Source organism: Pseudophryne corroboree, chromosome 6 (assembly GCF_028390025.1).
Source record: "Pseudophryne corroboree isolate aPseCor3 chromosome 6, aPseCor3.hap2, whole genome shotgun sequence".
Classification (NCBI taxonomy): domain Eukaryota; kingdom Metazoa; phylum Chordata; class Amphibia; order Anura; family Myobatrachidae; genus Pseudophryne; species Pseudophryne corroboree.
In genome coordinates, this window is record NC_086449.1 from 834,824,285 (window position 1) to 834,845,821 (window position 21,537).

At 47.1% G+C, this 21,537-nt stretch overlaps 1 protein-coding gene across 1 annotated transcript in view; it reads left to right on the forward strand.

Moving 5' to 3' along the window:
* The first annotated feature begins 4,074 nt into the window (after window positions 1-4,074).
* The window catches only part of LOC134934718 (ATP-binding cassette sub-family C member 9-like), a 119,403-nt gene continuing 101,940 nt past the window's right edge, over window positions 4,075-21,537 (forward strand). Inside the window, exon 1 of the mRNA XM_063930086.1 lies at window positions 4,075-4,241. Coding sequence (XP_063786156.1) covers window positions 4,186-4,241 — 56 coding nt within the window. The 5' untranslated portion in view covers window positions 4,075-4,185. The remainder of the gene's footprint in view (window positions 4,242-21,537) is intronic.

Consider the following 21,537-nt stretch of genomic DNA (forward strand, 5'->3'; position numbering starts at 1 on the left):
ATATATACTGTATAGGCAGATCTTCCCCTGTGTCACATATACTGAATAGGCAGACCCCCCCATGTGTCACATATATACTGTATTGGCAGACACCCCATTTGTCACACATATACTGTATAGGCAGACCACCCCCCGTGTGTCACATATTTACTGTATAGGCAGACTCCCCCATGTTTCACATATATACTGTATAGGCAGACCACCGCATGTGTCACATATATACAGTATAGGCAGATGCCTTCATTGTCATATATACTGTATAGGCAGATTCCCCCATGTGTCATATATAATGTACTGGAAGAATTCCCCCACGTGTCACATATATACAGTATAGGCAGATCCCCCATGTGTCATATATAATGTATAGGAAGAATTCCCCCATGTGTCACATATATACTGTATAGGCAGATCCCCCATGTGTCTGATATATAATGTATAGGCAGATCCCCCATGTGTTACATATATACTGCATAGTCAGCCCCCCCCATTGTGTCACATATATACTGTATAGGCAGACCCCCCAATGTGTCACGTATATACTGTATAGGCAGATCTCCCCCTGTGTGACATATATACTGTATAGGCAGACCCATGTGTCAAATATATACTGTATAGGCAGTCCCCCATGTGTCACATATATACTGTATAGGCAGACCCCCCATTTGTCACATATATACTGTATAGGCAGACCCCCCATGTGTCACATATATACTGTATAGACAGACCACCCCATGTGTCACATATATACTGTATAGGCAAACACCCCATGTGTCACATATATACACTATATAGGCAGCTCCCCCATGTGTCACATATATACAGTATAGGCAGGCACCAGCATGTGTCATATATATACTGTATAGGCAGACCCCAGACTCCCGCATGTGTCACATATATACTGTATAGGCAGACACCCCATGTGTCACATATGTACTGTATCGGCAGACCCCCCTTGTGTCACATATGTACAGTATAGACAGACCCCCCACGTGTCACATATATACAGTATAGACAGACCCCCCATGTGTCACATATATACAGTATAGACAGACCCCCCCCATGTGTCACACATAATGTATAGGAAGAATTCCCCCATGTGTCACATGTATACTGTATAGGCAGACCCCCCCATGTGTCACACATATACTGTATAGGCAGACCCCCCTCCATGTGTCACATATATACTGTATAGGCAGACTCCCCCATGTGTCACATATATACTGTATAGGCAAACCACCGCATGTGTCACATATATACTGTATAGGCATACCCCCATGTGTCACATATATACAGTATAGGCAGATGCCTCCATTGTCATATATACTATATAGGCAGATCCCCCTTGTGTCACATATATACAGTATAGGCAGATCTCCCATGTGTCACATATATAATGCATAGGCAGATTCCCCATGTGTCACATATATACTGTATAGGCAGACCACCCCATGTGTCACATATATACTGTATAGACAGACTCCCCCATGTGTCACATATACTGTATAGGAAGAATTCCCCCATGTGTCACATATACTGTATAGGAATAATTCCCCCATGTGTCACATATATACTGTATAGGAAGAATTCCCCCTTGTGTCACATATAATGTATAGGAAGAATTCCCCCATGTGTCACATGTATACTGTATAGGCAGATCCCCCATGTGTCACATATATACTGTATAGGCAGATCCCCCATGTGTCACATATATACAGTATAGGCAGATCCCCCATGTGTCACATATATACAGTATAGGCAGATCCCCATGTGTCACATATATACAGTATAGACAGACCCCCCACGTGTCACATATATACAGTATAGACAGACCCCCCATGTGTCACATATATACAGTATAGACAGACCCCCCCCATGTGTCACACATAATGTATAGGAAGAATTCCCCCATGTGTCACATGTATACTGTATAGGCAGATCCCCCATGTGTCACATATATACTGTATAGGTAGATCCCCCATGTGTCACATATATACTGTATAGGCAGATCCCTCATGTGTCACATATATACAGTATAGGCAGATCCCCCATGTGTCACATATATACTGTATAGGAGATCCCCCATGTGTCACATATATACAGTATAGGCAGATCCCCCATGTGTCACATATGTACTGTATCGGCAGATCCCCCTTGTGTCACATATATACTGTATAGGCAGACCCCCCCCATGTGTCACACATATACTGTATAGGCAGACCCCCCTCCATGTGTCACATATATACTGTATAGGCAGACTCCCCCATGTGTCACATATATACTGTATAGGCAAACCACCGCATGTGTCACATATATACTGTATAGGCAGACCCCCATGTGTCACATATATACAGTATAGGCAGATGCCTCCATTGTCATATATACTATATAGGCAGATCCCCCTTGTGTCACATATATACAGTATAGGCAGATCTCCCATGTGTCACATATATACTGTATAGGCAGATTCCCCATGTGTCACATATATACTGTATAGGCAGACCACCCCATGTGTCACATATATACTGTATAGACAGACTCCCCCATGTGTCACATATACTGTATAGGAAGAATTCCCCCATGTGTCACATATACTGTATAGGAATAATTCCCCCATGTGTCACATATATACTGTATAGGAAGAATTCCCCCTTGTGTCACATATAATGTATAGGAAGAATTCCCCCATGTGTCACATGTATACTGTATAGGCAGATCCCCCATGTGTCACATATATACTGTATAGGCAGATCCCCCATGTGTCACATATATACAGTATAGGCAGATCCCCCATGTGTCACATATATACAGTATAGGCAGATCCCCATGTGTCACATATATACAGTATAGACAGACCCCCCACGTGTCACATATATACAGTATAGACAGACCCCCCATGTGTCACATATATACAGTATAGACAGACCCCCCCCCCATGTGTCACACATAATGTATAGGAAGAATTCCCCCATGTGTCACATGTATACTGTATAGGCAGATCCCCCATGTGTCACATATATACTGTATAGGTAGATCCCCCATGTGTCACATATATACTGTATAGGCAGATCCCTCATGTGTCACATATATACAGTATAGGCAGATCCCCCATGTGTCACATATATACTGTATAGGAGATCCCCCATGTGTCACATATATACAGTATAGGCAGATCCCCCATGTGTCACATATATACAGTATAGGCAGATCCCCCATGTGTCACATATACTGTATAGGAAGAATTCCCCCATGTGTCACATATATACAGTATAGGCAGATCCCCCATGTGTCACATATACTGTATAGGAAGAATTCCCCCATGTGTCACATATATACAGTATAGGCAGATCCCCCATGTGTCACATATATACAGTATAGGCAGATCCCCCATGTGTCACATATACTGTATCGGAAGAATACCCCCATGTGTCACATATATACAGTATAGGCAGATCCCCCATGTGTCACATATATACTGTATAGGCAGATCCCCCATGTGTCACATATATACTGTATAGGCAGATCCCCCATGTGTCACATATATACAGTATAGGCAGATCCCCCATGTGTCACATATATACTGTATAGGCAGAGCCCCCATGTGTCACATATATACAGTATAGGATGAATTCCCCCATGTGTCACATATATACAGTATAGGCAGATCCCCCATGTGTCACATATACTGTATAGGAAGAATTCCCCCATGTGTCACATATATGCAGTATAGGCAGATCCCCCATGTGTCACGTATAGGCAGATCCCCCATGTGTCACATATACTGTAGAGGAAGAATTCCCCCATGTGTCACATATATACAGTATAGGCAGATCCCCCATGTGTCACATATACTGTATAGGAAGAATTCCCCCATGTGTCACATATATACAGTATAGGCAGATCCCCCATGTGTCACATATATACTGTATAGGCAGATCCCCCATGTGTCACATATACTGTATAGGAAGAATTCCCCCATGTGTCACACATAATGTATAGGAAGAATTCCCCATGGGGCAGGACTCCGGGAGACCCCAGCTGGGGAGGCTGCAGTTTCCTGCCTGGGTTCTGGAGTTCTCACAGCTCCCAGTAAGTGAGGACAGTGGGGATGGGAGATCTGTCAGGAAACTGGATAGGAGGCAGCAACTGATCTCACAGCCTAAAAATAATCCGCTCACAGATTTCTCCATGTTACGCAGCCCCCCAGAGACACCACAGCCACCTGGAGCCTGGGCCCCCACAAGGTAAGAGTGTGACTGAGTCCCCTGGGGGCCACATGGCACTAGCAGAGACTGAGGGGTAACTGTTCCCTGATCAGTAACGTTGCTGTGTAGCCGGGACAGGGAGCATTGTGTCTGTATATCACAGATCCCTTGTGTGTCTGCCCCCTGTGCTCTGTCCCAGGACTGTCTGTGTATATATATCTATATATCTATATATGCCAAACACATATACAGGGATCTTATATACCTACCCCTCTGTACTCTATTCCAGGGCTGTCTGTATGTATATATATATATATATATATATATATATATATATATCTATCCGCACACACACACACACACACACACACACACACACACACACACACACACACACACACACTGTATATATACCTACCAAACACATATACTGGGATCTTATATACCTACTCTTCTGTACTCTATCCCAGGGCTGTCTGTATGTATATATGTGTATATATATATATATATATATATATATATATATATACCGGGAGAGCTAGCAGCGCCACAGATGCAGTATCCAAAATGAAAAACACTAGTGCAAGGACAGTCGTAAAAAGATGGTGTTTTTATAAATAATTACTAAAAACCTGTCTAAAAAAGCACTCCCTGTGGGTTTGCAGGGCGTCAGCTGTTTACCTCAGGTAAATTAAGGTGCTGGTATAGGCACCTATAGATAAGGTTTGTAAAGAAGGGGTGAGGTATTTGGAGCGACCAATGGTGCTTAAAAGAATTTGTAGTGGGACAGGGTTGTTTATATAAATTCCACCAATTTATTAGATTACAGCACTGGACAGAAAGGAGTATATGCAATTAAAACATAAAAAAATTAATATTACTAGAAAAATGCACACATATAGGGAAAAAAATATATTTTTCCAAAGGATACAGAACATAAAATATGCCCAAGTAAAAAGATAAAAAATAGATAATAGAAATAAAAATAGAAGCAGAGGAAAAACAAAAAAGAAATATATATATATAAAAAGTACATGCATATAAAAAAAAAAATTTAATTTTTTTTTTGTGTTTTCTCTAAAAAATATTTTCAGAGGATCAATTGTAAAAGAGGAGTATAAATATCTTAACTTGTGGTAAGTGAGGTAGGATCAAGGCAGCACCCCTAATTTTTTAATGTTTTAATTACATATACTCCTTTCTGTCCAGTGCTGTAATCTAATAAATTGGTGGAATTTATATAAACAACCCTGTCCCACTACAAATTCTTTTAAGCACCATTGGTCGCTCCAAATACCTCACCCCTTCTTTACAAATATATATATATACACACACACACACACACACACACACACACACACACACACACACACACACACACACACACACACACACACACACACACACACACACACACACTGTATATATACCTACCAAACACATATACTGGGATCTTATATACCTACTCTTCTCTATCCCAGGGCTGTCTGTACCTCATGTACAGATGGAGCCTCGCACATCTTGCCTTCTCTGCTGCACCTAGGCACACCAAGGCTTATTAGCATAAACCTTTCATCTATTGTTCTCAGCTGCAAAACAATACAGAGAGAACAATACAGCGGGGGATTAAGTCATTACACCAGGGGACTAAAGTGGCGTATTGACGGGGAGACGTGGAGGGAGATGTGTGCTGAGCGAGGGGGGGTGATGAAGGGGGGGCGCTCATTTCACCCAGTGGGTGAAATGAGCGATGTGCTAGATTGAGCCTCCATGCCGGCAAATCTAGCGCTGGCGATAGCGACACGCAGGGCAACGCATCACTATTGCTGGGGGGCATACACATAGCGACACGCAGGGCAACGCATCACTAATGCTGGGGGGCATACACATAGCGACACGCAGGGCAACGCATCACTATTGCTGGGGGGCATACACATAGCGACACGCAGGGCAACGCATCACTATTGCTGGGGGGCATACACATAGCAACACGCAGGGCAACGCATCACTATTGCTGGGGGGCATACACATAGCAACACGCAGGGCAACGCATCACTATTGCTGGGGGGCATACACATAGCGACACGCAGGGCAACGCATCACTATTGCTGGGGGGCATACACATAGCGACACGCAGGGCAACGCATCACAATTGCTGGGGGGCATACACATAGCGACACGCAGGGCAACGCATCACTATTGCTGGGGGGCATACACATAGCAACACGCAGGGCAACACATCACTATTGCTGGGGGGCATACACATAGCGACACGCAGGGCAACGCATCACTATTGCTGGGGGGCATACATTACACACGAGAGAGATCTGTTCTTAAAATCTAAGCAATCTAGTCAAATTAAAAATAAAATCTAAGCAATCTAGTCAAATTGCTTAGATTTTAAGAACGGATCTCTCCCGTGTGTATGCCCTTTAGTCCGACAGCACTGGCTCAGGTAATCGTATTAAAGGGATAGATGAGCAGGGCTCCATCTGTATGTATATATATATTATCCTGCCAAACACATATACAGGGATCTTATATACCTACCCCTCTGTACTCTATCCCAGGGCTGTATATCTATCTATCTATCTATCTATCTAATATACTGCCAAACAAAAATAACAAGGATCTTATATAAACATACCTCCCAACATGACCTCTCCAGGAGGGACACAATGCTCTGCTTCTGGACTTCCCTCCTAATTTATGATTGCCGGCACCTGCTTTGTTCAGGTTAATGGATAAGAAAGGTGTTTCAGCACAGGTGCTGGTAATCATACAGTAAGAGGGAAGAGCAGGAGCAGAGCATTGTGTCCCTCCTGGAGAGGGTCATGTTGGGAGGTATGACATAGGTATGAGCACTGGGTCAGTATTAGGGTACAGCACAGGTGATGGTAATCATACAGTAAGAGGGAAGAGCAGGAGCAGAGCATTGTGTCCTCCTGGAGAGGTCATGTTGGGAGGTATGACATAGGTATGAGCACTGGGTCAGTATTAGGGTACAGCACAGGTGATGGTAATCATACAGTAAGAGGGAAGAGCAGGAGCAGAGCATTGTGTCCTCCTGGAGAGGTCATGTTGGGAGGTATGACATAGGTATGAGCACTGGGTCAGTATTAGGGTACAGCACAGGTGATGGTAATCATACAGTAAGAGGGAAGAGCAGGAGCAGAGCAATGTGTCCCTCCTGGAGAGGGTCATTTTGGGAGGTATGACATAGGTATGAGCACTGGGTCAGTATTGGGGTACAGCACAGGTGATGGTAATCATACAGTAAGAGGGAGAGCAGGAGCAGAGCATTGTGTCCTCCTGGAGAGGGTCATGTTGGGAGGTATGACATAGGTATGAGCACTGGGTCAGTATTAGGGTACAGCACAGGTGATGGGAATCATACAGTAAGAGGGAAGAGCAGGAGCAGAGCATTGTGTCCTCCTGGAGAGGTCATGTTGGGGGGTATGATATAGGTATGAGCACTGGGTCAGTATTAGGGTACAGCACAGGTGCTGGTAATCATACAGTAAGAGGGAAGTCCCGGAGCAGAGCATTCTGTCCTCCTGGAGAGGGTCATGTTGGGAGGTATGACATAGGTATGAGCACTGGGTCAGTATTAGGGTACAGCACAGGTGATGGTAATCATACAGAAAGAGGGAAGAGCAGGAGCAGAGCATTGTGTCCTCCTGGAGAGGTCATGTTGGGAGGTATGCCATAGGTATGAGCACTGGGTCAGTATTGGAGTACAGCACAGGTGATGGTAATCATACAATAAGAGGGAAGAGCAGGAGCAGAGCATTGTGTCCTCCTGGAGAGATCATGCTGGGAGGTATGACATAGGTATGAGCACTGGGTCAGTATTAGGGTACAGCACAGGTGATGGTAATCATACAGTAAGAGGGAAGTGCAGGAGCAGAGCATTGTGTCCTCCTGGAGAGGTCATGTTGGGAGGTATGACATAGGTATGAGCACTGGGTCAGTATTAGGGTACAGCACAGGTGATGGTAATCATACAGTAAGAGGGAAGAGCAGGAGCAGAGCATTGTGTCCTCCTGGAGAGGTCATGTTGGGAGGTATGCCATAGGTATGAGCACTGGGTCAGTATTGGAGTACAGCACAGGTGATGGTAATCATACAGTAAGAGGGAAGAGCAGGAGCAGAGCATTGTGTCCTCCTGGAGAGGTCATGTTGGGAGGTATGCCATAGGTATGAGCACTGGGTCAGTATTGGGGTACAGCACAGGTGATGGTAATCATACAGTAAAAGGGAGAGCAGGAGCAGAGCATTGTGTCCTCCTGGAGAGGTCATGTTGGGAGGTATGACATAGGTATGAGCACTGGGTCAGTATTAGGGTACAGCACAGGTGATGGTAATCATACAGTAAGAGAGAAGAGCAGGAGCAGAGCATTGTGTCCTCCTGGAGAGGTCATGTTGGGAGGTATGACATAGGTATGAGCACTGGGTCAGTATTAGGGTACAGCACAGGTGATGGTAATCATACAGTAAGAGGGAAGTCCCGGAGCAGAGCATTCTATCCTCCTGGAGAGGGTCATGTTTGGAGGTATGATATAGGTATGAGCACTGGGTCAGTATTAGGATACAGCACAGGTGATGGTAATCATACAGTAAGAGGGAAGAGCAGGAGCAGAGCATTGTGTCCTCCTGGATAGGGTCATGTTGGGAGGTATGACATAGGTATGAGCACTGGGTCAATATTAGGGTACAGCACAGGAGCAGAGCATTGTGTCCTCCTGGAGAGATCATGCTGGGAGGTATGACATAGGTATGAGCACTGGGTCAGTATTAGGGTATAGCACAGGTGATGGTAATCATACAGTAAGAGGGAAGAGCAGGAGCAGAGCATTGTGTCCTCCTGGAGAGGTCATGTTGGGAGGTATGACATAGGTATGAGCACTGGGTCAGTATTAGGGTACAGCACAGGTGATGGTAATCATACAGTAAGAGGGAAGAGCAGGAGCAGAGCATTGTGTCCTCCTGGAGAGGTCATGTTGGGAGGTATGACATAGGTATGAGCACTGGGTCAGTATTAGGGTGCAGCACAGGTGATGGTAATCATACAGTAAGAGGGAAGTCCCGGAGCAGAGCATTGTGTCCCTGCTGGAGTGGTCATGTTGGGAGGTATGACATAGGTATGAACACTGGGTCAGTATTAGGGTACAGCACAGGTGATGGTAATCATACAGTAAGAGGGAAGAGCAGGAGCAGAGCATTGTGTCCTCCTGGAAAGGTCATGTTGGGAGGTATGACATAGGTATGAGCACTGGGTCAGTATTAGGGTACAGCACAGGTGATGGTAATCATACAGTAAGAGGGAAGAGCAGGAGCAGAGCATTGTGTCCTCCTGGAGAGGTCATGTTGGGAGGTATGACATAGGTATGAGCACTGGGTCAGTATTAGGGTACAGCACAGGTGATGGTAATCATACAGTAAGAGGGAAGTGCAGGAGCAGAGCATTGTGTCCCTGCTGGAGTGGTCATGTTGGGAGGAATGACATAGGTATGAACACTGGGTCAGTATTAGGGTACAGCACACGTGATGGTAATCATACAGTAAGAGGGAAGAGCAGGAGCAGAGCATTGTGTCCTCCTGGAGAGGTCATGTTGGGAGGTATGACATAGGTATGAGCACTGGGTCAGTATTAGGGTACAGCACAGGTGATGGTAATCATACAGTAAGAGGGAAGAGCAGCAGCAGAGCATTGTGTCCTCCAGGAGAGGGTCATGTTGGGAGGTATGACATAGGTATGAGCACTGGGTCAGTATTAGGGTACAGCACAGGTGATGGTGATCATACAGTAAGAGGGAAGAGCAGGAGCAGAGCATTGTGTCCTCCTGGAGAGGTCATGCTGGGAGGTATGACATAGGTATGAGCACTGGGTCAGTATTAGGGTACAGCACAGGTGATAGTAATCATACAGTAAGAGGGAAGAGCAGGAGCAGAGCATTGTGTCCTCCTGGAGAGGTCATGTTGGGAGGTATGACATAGGTGTGAACACTGGGTCAGTATTAGGGTACAGCACAGGTGATGGTAATCATACAGTAAGAGGGAAGAGCAGCAGCAGAGCATTGTGTCCTCCAGGAGAGGGTCATGTTGGGAGGTATGACATAGGTATGAGCACTGGGTCAGTATTAGGGTACAGCACAGGTGATGGTAATCATACAGTAAAAGGGAAGAGCAGGAGCAGAGCATTGTGTTCCTCCTGGAGAGGTCATGTTGGGAGGTATGACATAGGTATGAGCACTGGGTCAGTATTGGGGTACAGCACAGGTGATGGTTATCATACAGTAAGAGGGAAGAGCAGGAGCAGAGCATTGTGTCCTCCTGGAGAGGGTCATGTTGGGAGGTATGACATAGGTATGAGCACTGGATCAGTATTGGGGTACAGCACAGGTGATGGTAATCATACAGTAAGAGGGAAGAGCAGGAGCAGAGCATTGTGTCCTCCTGGAGAGGTCATGTTGGAAGGTATGACATAGGTATGAGCACTGGGTCAGTATTAGGGTACAGCACAGGTGATGGTAATCATACAGTAAGAGGGAAGTGCAGGAGCAGAGCATTGTGTCCTCCTGGAGAGGTCATGTTGGGAGGTATGACATAGGTATGAGCACTGGGTCAATATTAGGGTACAGCACAGGTGATGGTAATCATACAGTAAGAGGGAAGTGCAGGAGCAGAGCATTGTGTCCTCCTGGAGAGGTCATGTTGGGAGGTATGACATAGGTATGAGCACTGGGTCAGTATTAGGGTACAGCACAGGTGATGGTAATCATACAGTAAGAGGGAAGAGCAGGAGCAGAGCATTGTGTCCTCCTGGAGAGGTCATGTTGGGAGGTATGCCATAGGTATGAGCACTGGATCAGTATTGGAGTACAGCACAGGTGATGGTAATCATACAGTAAGAGGGAAGAACAGGAGCAGAGCATTGTGTTCCTCCTGGAGAGGTCATGTTGGGAGGTATGACATAGGTATGAGCACTGGGTCAGTATTGGGGTACAGCACAGGTGATGGTAATCATACAGTAAGAGGGAAGAGCAGGAGCAGAGCATTGTGTCCTCCTGGAGAGGTCATGTTGGAAGGTATGACATAGGTATGAGCACTGGGTCAGTATTAGGGTACAGCACAGGTGATGGTAATCATACAGTAAGAGGGAAGTGCAGGAGCAGAGCATTGTGTCCTCCTGGAGAGGTCATGTTGGGAGGTATGACATAGGTATGAGCACTGGGTCAGTATTAGGGTACAGCACAGGTGATGGTAATCATACAGTAAGAGGGAAGAGCAGGAGCAGAGCATTGTGTCCTCCTGGAGAGGGTCATGTTGGGAGGTATGACATAGGTATGAGCACTGGGTCAGTATTGGGGTACAGCACAGGTGATGGTAATCATACAGTAAGAGGGAAGAGCAGGAGCAGAGCATTGTGTCCTCCTGGAGAGGTCATGTTGGAAGGTATGACATAGGTATGAGCACTGGGTCAGTATTAGGGTACAGCACAGGTGATGGTAATCATACAGTAAGAGGGAAGTGCAGGAGCAGAGCATTGTGTCCTCCTGGAGAGGTCATGTTGGGAGGTATGACATAGGTATGAGCACTGGGTCAATATTAGGGTACAGCACAGGTGATGGTAATCATACAGTAAGAGGGAAGTGCAGGAGCAGAGCATTGTGTCCTCCTGGAGAGGTCATGTTGGGAGGTATGACATAGGTATGAGCACTGGGTCAGTATTAGGGTACAGCACAGGTGATGGTAATCATACAGTAAGAGGGAAGAGCAGGAGCAGAGCATTGTGTCCTCCTGGAGAGGTCATGTTGGGAGGTATGCCATAGGTATGAGCACTGGATCAGTATTGGAGTACAGCACAGGTGATGGTAATCATACAGTAAGAGGGAAGAACAGGAGCAGAGCATTGTGTTCCTCCTGGAGAGGTCATGTTGGGAGGTATGACATAGGTATGAGCACTGGGTCAGTATTGGGGTACAGCACAGGTGATGGTAATCATACAGTAAGAGGGAAGAGCAGGAGCAGAGCATTGTGTCCTCCTGGAGAGATCATGCTGGGAGGTATGACATAGGTATGAGCACTGGGTCAGTATTAGGGTACAGCACAGGTGATGGTAATCATACAGTAAGAGGGAAGAGCAGGAGCAGAGCATTGTGTCCTCCTGGAGAGGTCATGTTGGGAGGTATGACATAGGTATGAGCACTGGGTCAGTATTAGGGTACAGCACAGGTGCTGGTAATCATACAGTAAGAGGGAAGTCCCGGAGCAGAGCATTCTGTCCTCCTGGAGAGGGTCATGTTGGGAGGTATGACATAGGTATGAGCACTGGGTCAGTATTAGGGTACAGCACAGGTGATGGTAATCATACAGTAAAAGGGAGAGCAGGAGCAGAGCATTGTGTCCTCCTGGAGAGGTCATGTTGGGAGGTATGACATAGGTATGAGCACTGGGTCAGTATTAGGGTACAGCACAGGTGATGGTAATCATACAGTAAGAGAGAAGAGCAGGAGCAGAGCATTGTGTCCTCCTGGAGAGGTCATGTTGGGAGGTATGACATAGGTATGAGCACTGGGTCAGTATTAGGGTACAGCACAGGTGATGGTAATCATACAGTAAAAGGGAAGAGCAGGAGCAGAGCATTGTGTTCCTCCTGGAGAGGTCATGTTGGGAGGTATGACATAGGTATGAGCACTGGGTCAGGATTAGGGTACAGCACAGGTGATGGTAATCATACAGTAAGAGGGAAGTCCCGGAGCAGAGCATTCTGTCCTCCTGGAGAGGGTCATGTTGGGAGGTATGACATAGGTATGAGCACTGGGTCAATATTAGGGTACAGCACAGGTGATGGTAATCATACAGTAAGAGGGAAGTGCAGGAGCAGAGCATTGTGTCCTCCTGGAGAGGTCATGTTGGGAGGTATGACATAGGTATGAGCACTGGGTCAGTATTAGGGTACAGCACAGGTGATGGTAATCATACAGTAAGAGGGAAGAGCAGGAGCAGAGCATTGTGTCCTCCTGGAGAGATCATGTTGGGAGGTATGCCATAGGTATGAGCACTGGGTCAGTATTAGGGTACAGCACAGGTGATGGTAATCATACAGTAAGAGGGAAGAGCAGGAGCAGAACATTGTGTCCTCCTGGAGAGGTCATGTTGGGAGGTATGACATAGGTATGAGCACTGGGTCAGTATTAGGGTACAGCACAGGTGATGGTAATCATACAGTAAGAGGGAAGAGCAGGAGCAGAGCATTGTGTCCTCCTGGAGAGGTCATGTTGGGAGGTATGACATAGGTATGAGCACTGGGTCAGTATTAGGGTACAGCACAGGTGCTGGTAATCATACAGTAAGAGGGAAGTCCCGGAGCAGAGCATTCTGTCCTCCTGGAGAGGGTCATGTTGGGAGGTATGACATAGGTATGAGCACTGGGTCAGTATTAGGGTACAGCACAGGTGATGGTAATCATACAGTAAAAGGGAGAGCAGGAGCAGAGCATTGTGTCCTCCTGGAGAGGTCATGTTGGGAGGTATGACATAGGTATGAGCACTGGGTCAGTATTAGGGTACAGCACAGGTGATGGTAATCATACAGTAAGAGAGAAGAGCAGGAGCAGAGCATTGTGTCCTCCTGGAGAGGTCATGTTGGGAGGTATGACATAGGTATGAGCACTGGGTCAGTATTAGGGTACAGCACAGGTGATGGTAATCATACAGTAAGAGGGAAGTCCCGGAGCAGAGCATTCTATCCTCCTGGAGAGGGTCATGTTGGGAGGTATGATATAGGTATGAGCACTGGGTCAGTATTAGGATACAGCACAGGTGATGGTAATCATACAGTAAGAGGGAAGAGCAGGAGCAGAGCATTGTGTCCTCCTGGATAGGGTCATGTTGGGAGGTATGACATAGGTATGAGCACTGGGTCAATATTAGGGTACAGCACAGGTGATGGTAATCATACAGTAAGAGGGAAGTGCAGGAGCAGAGCATTGTGTCCCTCCTGGAGAGGTCATGTTAGGAGGTATGACATAGGTATGAGCACTGGGTCAATATTAGGGTACAGCACAGGTGATGGTAATCATACAGTAAGAGGGAAGTGCAGGAGCAGAGCATTGTGTCCTCCTGGAGAGGTCATGTTGGGAGGTATGACATAGGTATGAGCACTGGGTCAGTATTAGGGTACAGCACAGGTGATGGTAATCATACAGTAAGAGGGAAGAGCAGGAGCAGAGCATTGTGTCCTCCTGGAGAGGTCATGTTGGGAGGTATGCCATAGGTATGAGCACTGGGTCAGTATTGGAGTACAGCACAGGTGATGGTAATCATACAGTAAGAGGGAAGAGCAGGAGCAGAGCATTGTGTCCTCCTGGAGAGATCATGTTGGGAGGTATGACATAGGTATGAGCACTGGGTCAGTATTAGGGTACAGCACAGGTGATGGTAATCATACAGTAAGAGGGAAGAGCAGGAGCAGAACATTGTGTCCTCCTGGAGAGGTCATGTTGGGAGGTATGACATAGGTATGAGCACTGGGTCAGTATTAGGGTACAGCACAGGTGATGGTAATCATACAGTAAGAGGGAAGAGCAGGAGCAGAGCATTGTGTCCTCCTGGAGAGGTCATGTTGGGAGGTATGACATAGGTATGAGCACTGGGTCAGTATTAGGGTACAGCACAGGTGCTGGTAATCATACAGTAAGAGGGAAGTCCCGGAGCAGAGCATTCTGTCCTCCTGGAGAGGGTCATGTTGGGAGGTATGACATAGGTATGAGCACTGGGTCAGTATTAGGGTACAGCACAGGTGATGGTAATCATACAGTAAAAGGGAGAGCAGGAGCAGAGCATTGTGTCCTCCTGGAGAGGTCATGTTGGGAGGTATGACATAGGTATGAGCACTGGGTCAGTATTAGGGTACAGCACAGGTGATGGTAATCATACAGTAAAAGGGAGAGCAGGAGCAGAGCATTGTGTCCTCCTGGAGAGGTCATGTTGGGAGGTATGACATAGGTATGAGCACTGGGTCAGTATTAGGGTACAGCACAGGTGATGGTAATCATACAGTAAGAGAGAAGAGCAGGAGCAGAGCATTGTGTCCTCCTGGAGAGGTCATGTTGGGAGGTATGACATAGGTATGAGCACTGGGTCAGTATTAGGGTACAGCACAGGTGATGGTAATCATACAGTAAGAGGGAAGTCCCGGAGCAGAGCATTCTATCCTCCTGGAGAGGGTCATGTTGGGAGGTATGATATAGGTATGAGCACTGGGTCAGTATTAGGATACAGCACAGGTGATGGTAATCATACAGTAAGAGGGAAGAGCAGGAGCAGAGCATTGTGTCCTCCTGGATAGGGTCATGTTGGGAGGTATGACATAGGTATGAGCACTGGGTCAATATTAGGGTACAGCACAGGTGATGGTAATCATACAGGAAGAGGGAAGAGCAGGAGCAGAGCATTGTGTCCTCCTGGAGAGGTCATGTTGGGAGGTATGCTATAGGTATGAGCACTGGGTCAGTGTTGGAGTACAGCACAGGTGATGGTAATCATACAGTAAGAGGGAAGAGCAGGAGCAGAGCATTGTGTCCTCCTGGAGAGATCATGCTGGGAGGTATGACATAGGTATGAGCACTGGGTCAGTATTAGGGTATAGCACAGGTGATGGTAATCATACAGTAAGAGGGAAGAGCAGGAGCAGAGCATTGTGTCCTCCTGGAGAGGTCATGTTGGGAGGTATGACATAGGTATGAGCACTGGGTCAGTATTAGGGTACAGCACAGGTGATGGTAATCATACAGTAAGAGGGAAGAGCAGGAGCAGAGCATTGTGTCCTCCTGGAGAGGTCATGTTGGGAGGTATGACATAGGTATGAGCACTGGGTCAGTATTAGGGTGCAGCACAGGTGATGGTAATCATACAGTAAGAGGGAAGTCCCGGAGCAGAGCATTGTGTCCCTGCTGGAGTGGTCATGTTGGGAGGTATGACATAGGTATGAACACTGGGTCAGTATTAGGGTACAGCACAGGTGATGGTAATCATACAGTAAGAGGGAAGAGCAGGAGCAGAGCATTGTGTCCTCCTGGAAAGGTCATGTTGGGAGGTATGACATAGGTATGAGCACTGGGTCAGTATTAGGGTACAGCACAGGTGATGGTAATCATACAGTAAGAGGGAAGAGCAGGAGCAGAGCATTGTGTCCTCCTGGAGAGGTCATGTTGGGAGGTATGACATAGGTATGAGCACTGGGTCAGTATTAGGGTACAGCACAGGTGATGGTAATCATACAGTAAGAGGGAAGTGCAGGAGCAGAGCATTGTGTCCCTGCTGGAGTGGTCATGTTGGGAGGTATGACATAGGTATGAACACTGGGTCAGTATTAGGGTACAGCACACGTGATGGTAATCATACAGTAAGAGGGAAGAGCAGGAGCAGAGCATTGTGTCCTCCTGGAGAGGTCATGCTGGGAGGTATGACATAGGTATGAGCACTGGGTCAGTATTAGGGTACAGCACAGGTGATAGTAATCATACAGTAAGAGGGAAGAGCAGGAGCAGAGCATTGTGTCCTCCTGGAGAGGTCATGTTGGGAGGTATGACATAGGTGTGAACACTGGGTCAGTATTAGGGTACAGCACAGGTGATGGTAATCATACAGTAAGAGGGAAGAGCAGCAGCAGAGCATTGTGTCCTCCAGGAGAGGGTCATGTTGGGAGGTATGACATAGGTATGAGCACCGGGTCAGTATTAGGGTACAGCACAGGTGATGGTAATCATACAGTAAAAGGGAAGAGCAGGAGCAGAGCATTGTGTTCCTCCTGGAGAGGTCATGTTGGGAGGTATGACATAGGTATGAGCACTGGGTCAGTATTGGGGTACAGCACAGGTGATGGTAATCATACAGTAAGAGGGAAGAGCAGGAGCAGAGTATTGTGTCCTCCTGGATAGGGTCATGTTGGGAGGTATGACATAGGTATGAGCACTGGGTCAATATTAGGGTACAGCACAGGTGATGGTACTCATACAGTAAGAGGGAAGAGCAGGAGCAGAGCATTGTGTCCTCCTGGAGAGGTCATGTTGGGAGGTATGACATAGGTATGAGCACTGGGTCAGTATTAGGGTACAGCACAGGTGATGGTAATCATACAGTAAGAGGGAAGAGCAGGAGCAGAGCATTGTGTCCTCCTGGAGAGGTCATGTTGGGAGGTATGCCATAGGTATGAGCACTGGGTCAGTATTGGAGTACAGCACAGGTGATGGTAATCATACAGTAAGAGGGAAGAGCAGGAGCAGAGCATTGTGTTCCTCCTGGAGAGGTCATGTTGGGAGGTATGACATAGGTATGAGCACTGGGTCAGTATTGGGGTACAGCACAGGTGATGGTAATCATACAGTAAGAGGGAAGTGCAGGAGCAGAGCATTGTGTCCCTCCTGGAGAGGTCATGTTAGGAGGTATGACATAGGTATGAGCACTGGGTCAATATTAGGGTACAGCACAGGTGATGGTAATCATACAGTAAGAGGGAAGTGCAGGAGCAGAGCATTGTGTCCTCCTGGAGAGGTCATGTTGGGAGGTATGACATAGGTATGAGCACTGGGTCAGTATTAGGGTACAGCACAGGTGATGGTAATCATACAGTAAGAGGGAAGAGCAGGAGCAGAGCATTGTGTCCTCCTGGAGAGGTCATGTTGGGAGGTATGACATAGGTATGAGCACTGGGTCAGTATTAGGGTACAGCACAGGTGATGGTAATCATACAGTAAGAGGGAAGAGCAGGAGCAGAGCATTGTGTCCTCCTGGAGAGGTCATGTTGGGAGGTATGCCATAGGTATGAGCACTGGGTCAGTATTGGAGTACAGCACAGGTGATGGTAATCATACAGTAAGAGGGAAGAGCAGGAGCAGAGCATTGTGTCCTCCTGGAGAGGTCATGTTGGGAGGTATGACATAGGTATGAGCACTGGGTCAGTATTGGGGTACAGCACAGGTGATGGTAATCATACAGTAAGAGGGAAGTGCAGGAGCAGAGCATTGTGTCCCTCCTGGAGAGGTCATGTTAGGAGGTATGACATAGGTATGAGCACTGGGTCAATATTAGGGTACAGCACAGGTGATGGTAATCATACAGTAAGAGGGAAGTGCAGGAGCAGAGCATTGTGTCCTCCTGGAGAGGTCATGTTGGGAGGTATGACATAGGTATGAGCACTGGGTCAGTATTAGGGTACAGCACAGGTGATGGTAATCATACAGTAAGAGGGAAGAGCAGGAGCAGAGCATTGTGTCCTCCTGGAGAGGTCATGTTGGGAGGTATGCCATAGGTATGAGCACTGGGTCAGTATTGGAGTACAGCACAGGTGATGGTAATCATACAGTAAGAGGGAAGAGCAGGAGCAGAGCATTGTGTCCTCCTGGAGAGATCATGTTGGGAGGTATGACATAGGTATGAGCACTGGGTCAGTATTAGGGTACAGCACAGGTGATGGTAATCATACAGTAAGAGGGAAGAGCAGGAGCAGAACATTGTGTCCTCCTGGAGAGGTCATGTTGGGAGGTATGACATAGGTATGAGCACTGGGTCAGTATTAGGGTACAGCACAGGTGATGGTAATCATACAGTAAGAGGGAAGTCCCGGAGCAGAGCATTCTGTCCTCCTGGAGAGGGTCATGTTGGGAGGTATGACATAGGTATGAGCACTGGGTCAGTATTAGGGTACAGCACAGGTGATGGTAATCATACAGTAAAAGGGAGAGCAGGAGCAGAGCATTGTGTCCTCCTGGAGAGGGTCATGTTGGGAGGTATGACATAGGTATGAGCACTGGGTCAGTATTAGGGTACAGCACAGGTGATGGTAATCATACAGTAAGAGAGAAGAGCAGGAGCAGAGCATTGTGTCCTCCTGGAGAGGTCATGTTGGGAGGTATGACATAGGTATGAGCACTGGGTCAGTATTAGGGTACAGCACAGGTGATGGTAATCATACAGTAAGAGAGAAGAGCAGGAGCAGAGCATTGTGTCCTCCTGGAGAGGTCATGTTGGGAGGTATGACATAGGTATGAGCACTGGGTCAGTATTAGGGTACAGCACAGGTGATGGTAATCATACAGTAAGAGGGAAGTCCCGGAGCAGAGCATTCTATCCTCCTGGAGAGGGTCATGTTGGGAGGTATGATATAGGTATGAGCACTGGGTCAGTATTAGGATACAGCACAGGTGATGGTAATCATACAGTAAGAGGGAAGAGCAGGAGCAGAGCATTGTGTCCTCCTGGATAGGGTCATGTTGGGAGGTATGACATAGGTATGAGCACTGGGTCAATATTAGGGTACAGCACAGGTGATGGTAATCATACAGTAAGAGGGAAGTGCAGGAGCAGAGCATTGTGTCCCTCCTGGAGAGGTCATGTTAGGAGGTATGACATAGGTATGAGCACTGGGTCAATATTAGGGTACAGCACAGGTGATGGTAATCATACAGTAAGAGGGAAGTGCAGGAGCAGAGCATTGTGTCCTCCTGGAGAGGTCATGTTGGGAGGTATGACATAGGTATGAGCACTGGGTCAGTATTAGGGTACAGCACAGGTGATGGTAATCATACAGTAAGAGGGAAGAGCAGGAGCAGAGCATTGTGTCCTCCTGGAGAGGTCATGTTGGGAGGTATGCCATAGGTATGAGCACTGGGTCAGTATTGGAGTACAGCACAGGTGATGGTAATCATACAGTAAGAGGGAAGAGCAGGAGCAGAGCATTGTGTCCTCCTGGAGAGATCATTTTGGGAGGTATGACATAGGTATGAGCACTGGGTCAGTATTAGGGTACAGCACAGGTGATGGTAATCATACAGTAAGAGGGAAGAGCAGGAGCAGAACATTGTGTCCTCCTGGAGAGGTCATGTTGGGAGGTATGACATAGGTATGAGCACTGGGTCAGTATTAGGGTACAGCACAGGTGATGGTAATCATACAGTAAGAGGGAAGAGCAGGAGCAGAGCATTGTGTCCTCCTGGAGAGGTCATGTTGGGAGGTATGACATAGGTATGAGCACTGGGTCAGTATTAGGGTACAGCACAGGTGCTGGTAATCATACAGTAAGAGGGAAGTCCCGGAGCAGAGCATTCTGTCCTCCTGGAGAGGGTCATGTTGGGAGGTATGACATAGGTATGAGCACTGGGTCAGTATTAGGGTACAGCACAGGTGATGGTAATCATACAGTAAAAGGGAGAGCAGGAGCAGAGCATTGTGTCCTCCTGGAGAGGTCATGTTGGGAGGTATGACATAGGTATGAGCACTGGGTCAGTATTAGGGTACAGCACAGGTGATGGTAATCATACAGTAAGAGAGAAGAGCAGGAGCAGAGCATTGTGTCCTCCTGGAGAGGTCATGTTGGGAGGTATGACATAGGTATGAGCACTGGGTCAGTATTAGGGTACAGCACAGGTGATGGTAATCATACAGTAAGAGGGAAGTCCCGGAGCAGAGCATTCTATCCTCCTGGAGAGGGTCATGTTGGGAGGTATGATATAGGTATGAGCACTGGGTCAGTATTAGGATACAGCACAGGTGATGGTAATCATACAGTAAGAGGGAAGAGCAGGAGCAGAGCATTGTGTCCTCCTGGATAGGGTCATGTTGGGAGGTATGACATAGGTATGAGCACTGGGTCAATATTAGGGTACAGCACAGGTGATGGTAATCATACAGGAAGAGGGAAGAGCAGGAGCAGAGCATTGTGTCCTCCTGGAGAGGTCATGTTGGGAGGTATGCTATAGGTATGAGCACTGGGTCAGTGTTGGAGTACAGCACAGGTGATGGTAATCATACAGGAAGAGGGAAGAGCAGGAGCAGAGCATTGTGTCCTCCTGGAGAGATCATTTTGGGAGGTATGACATAGGTATGAGCACTGGGTCAGTATTAGGGTACAGCACAGGTGATGGTAATCATACAGTAAGAGGGAAGAGCAGGAGCAGAACATTGTGTCCTCCTGGAGAGGTCATGTTGGGAGGTATGACATAGGTATGAGCACTGGGTCAGTATTAGGGTACAGCACAGGTGATGGTAATCATACAGTAAGAGGGAAGAGCAGGAGCAGAGCATTGTGTCCTCCTGGAGAGGTCATGTTGGGAGGTATGACATAGGTATGAGCACTGGGTCAGTATTAGGGTACAGCACAGGTGCTGGTAATCATACAGTAAGAGGGAAGTCCCGGAGCAGAGCATTCTGTCCTCCTGGAGAGGGTCATGTTGGGAGGTATGACATAGGTATGAGCACTGGGTCAGTATTAGGGTACAGCACAGGTGATGGTAATCATACAGTAAAAGGGAGAGCAGGAGCAGAGCATTGTG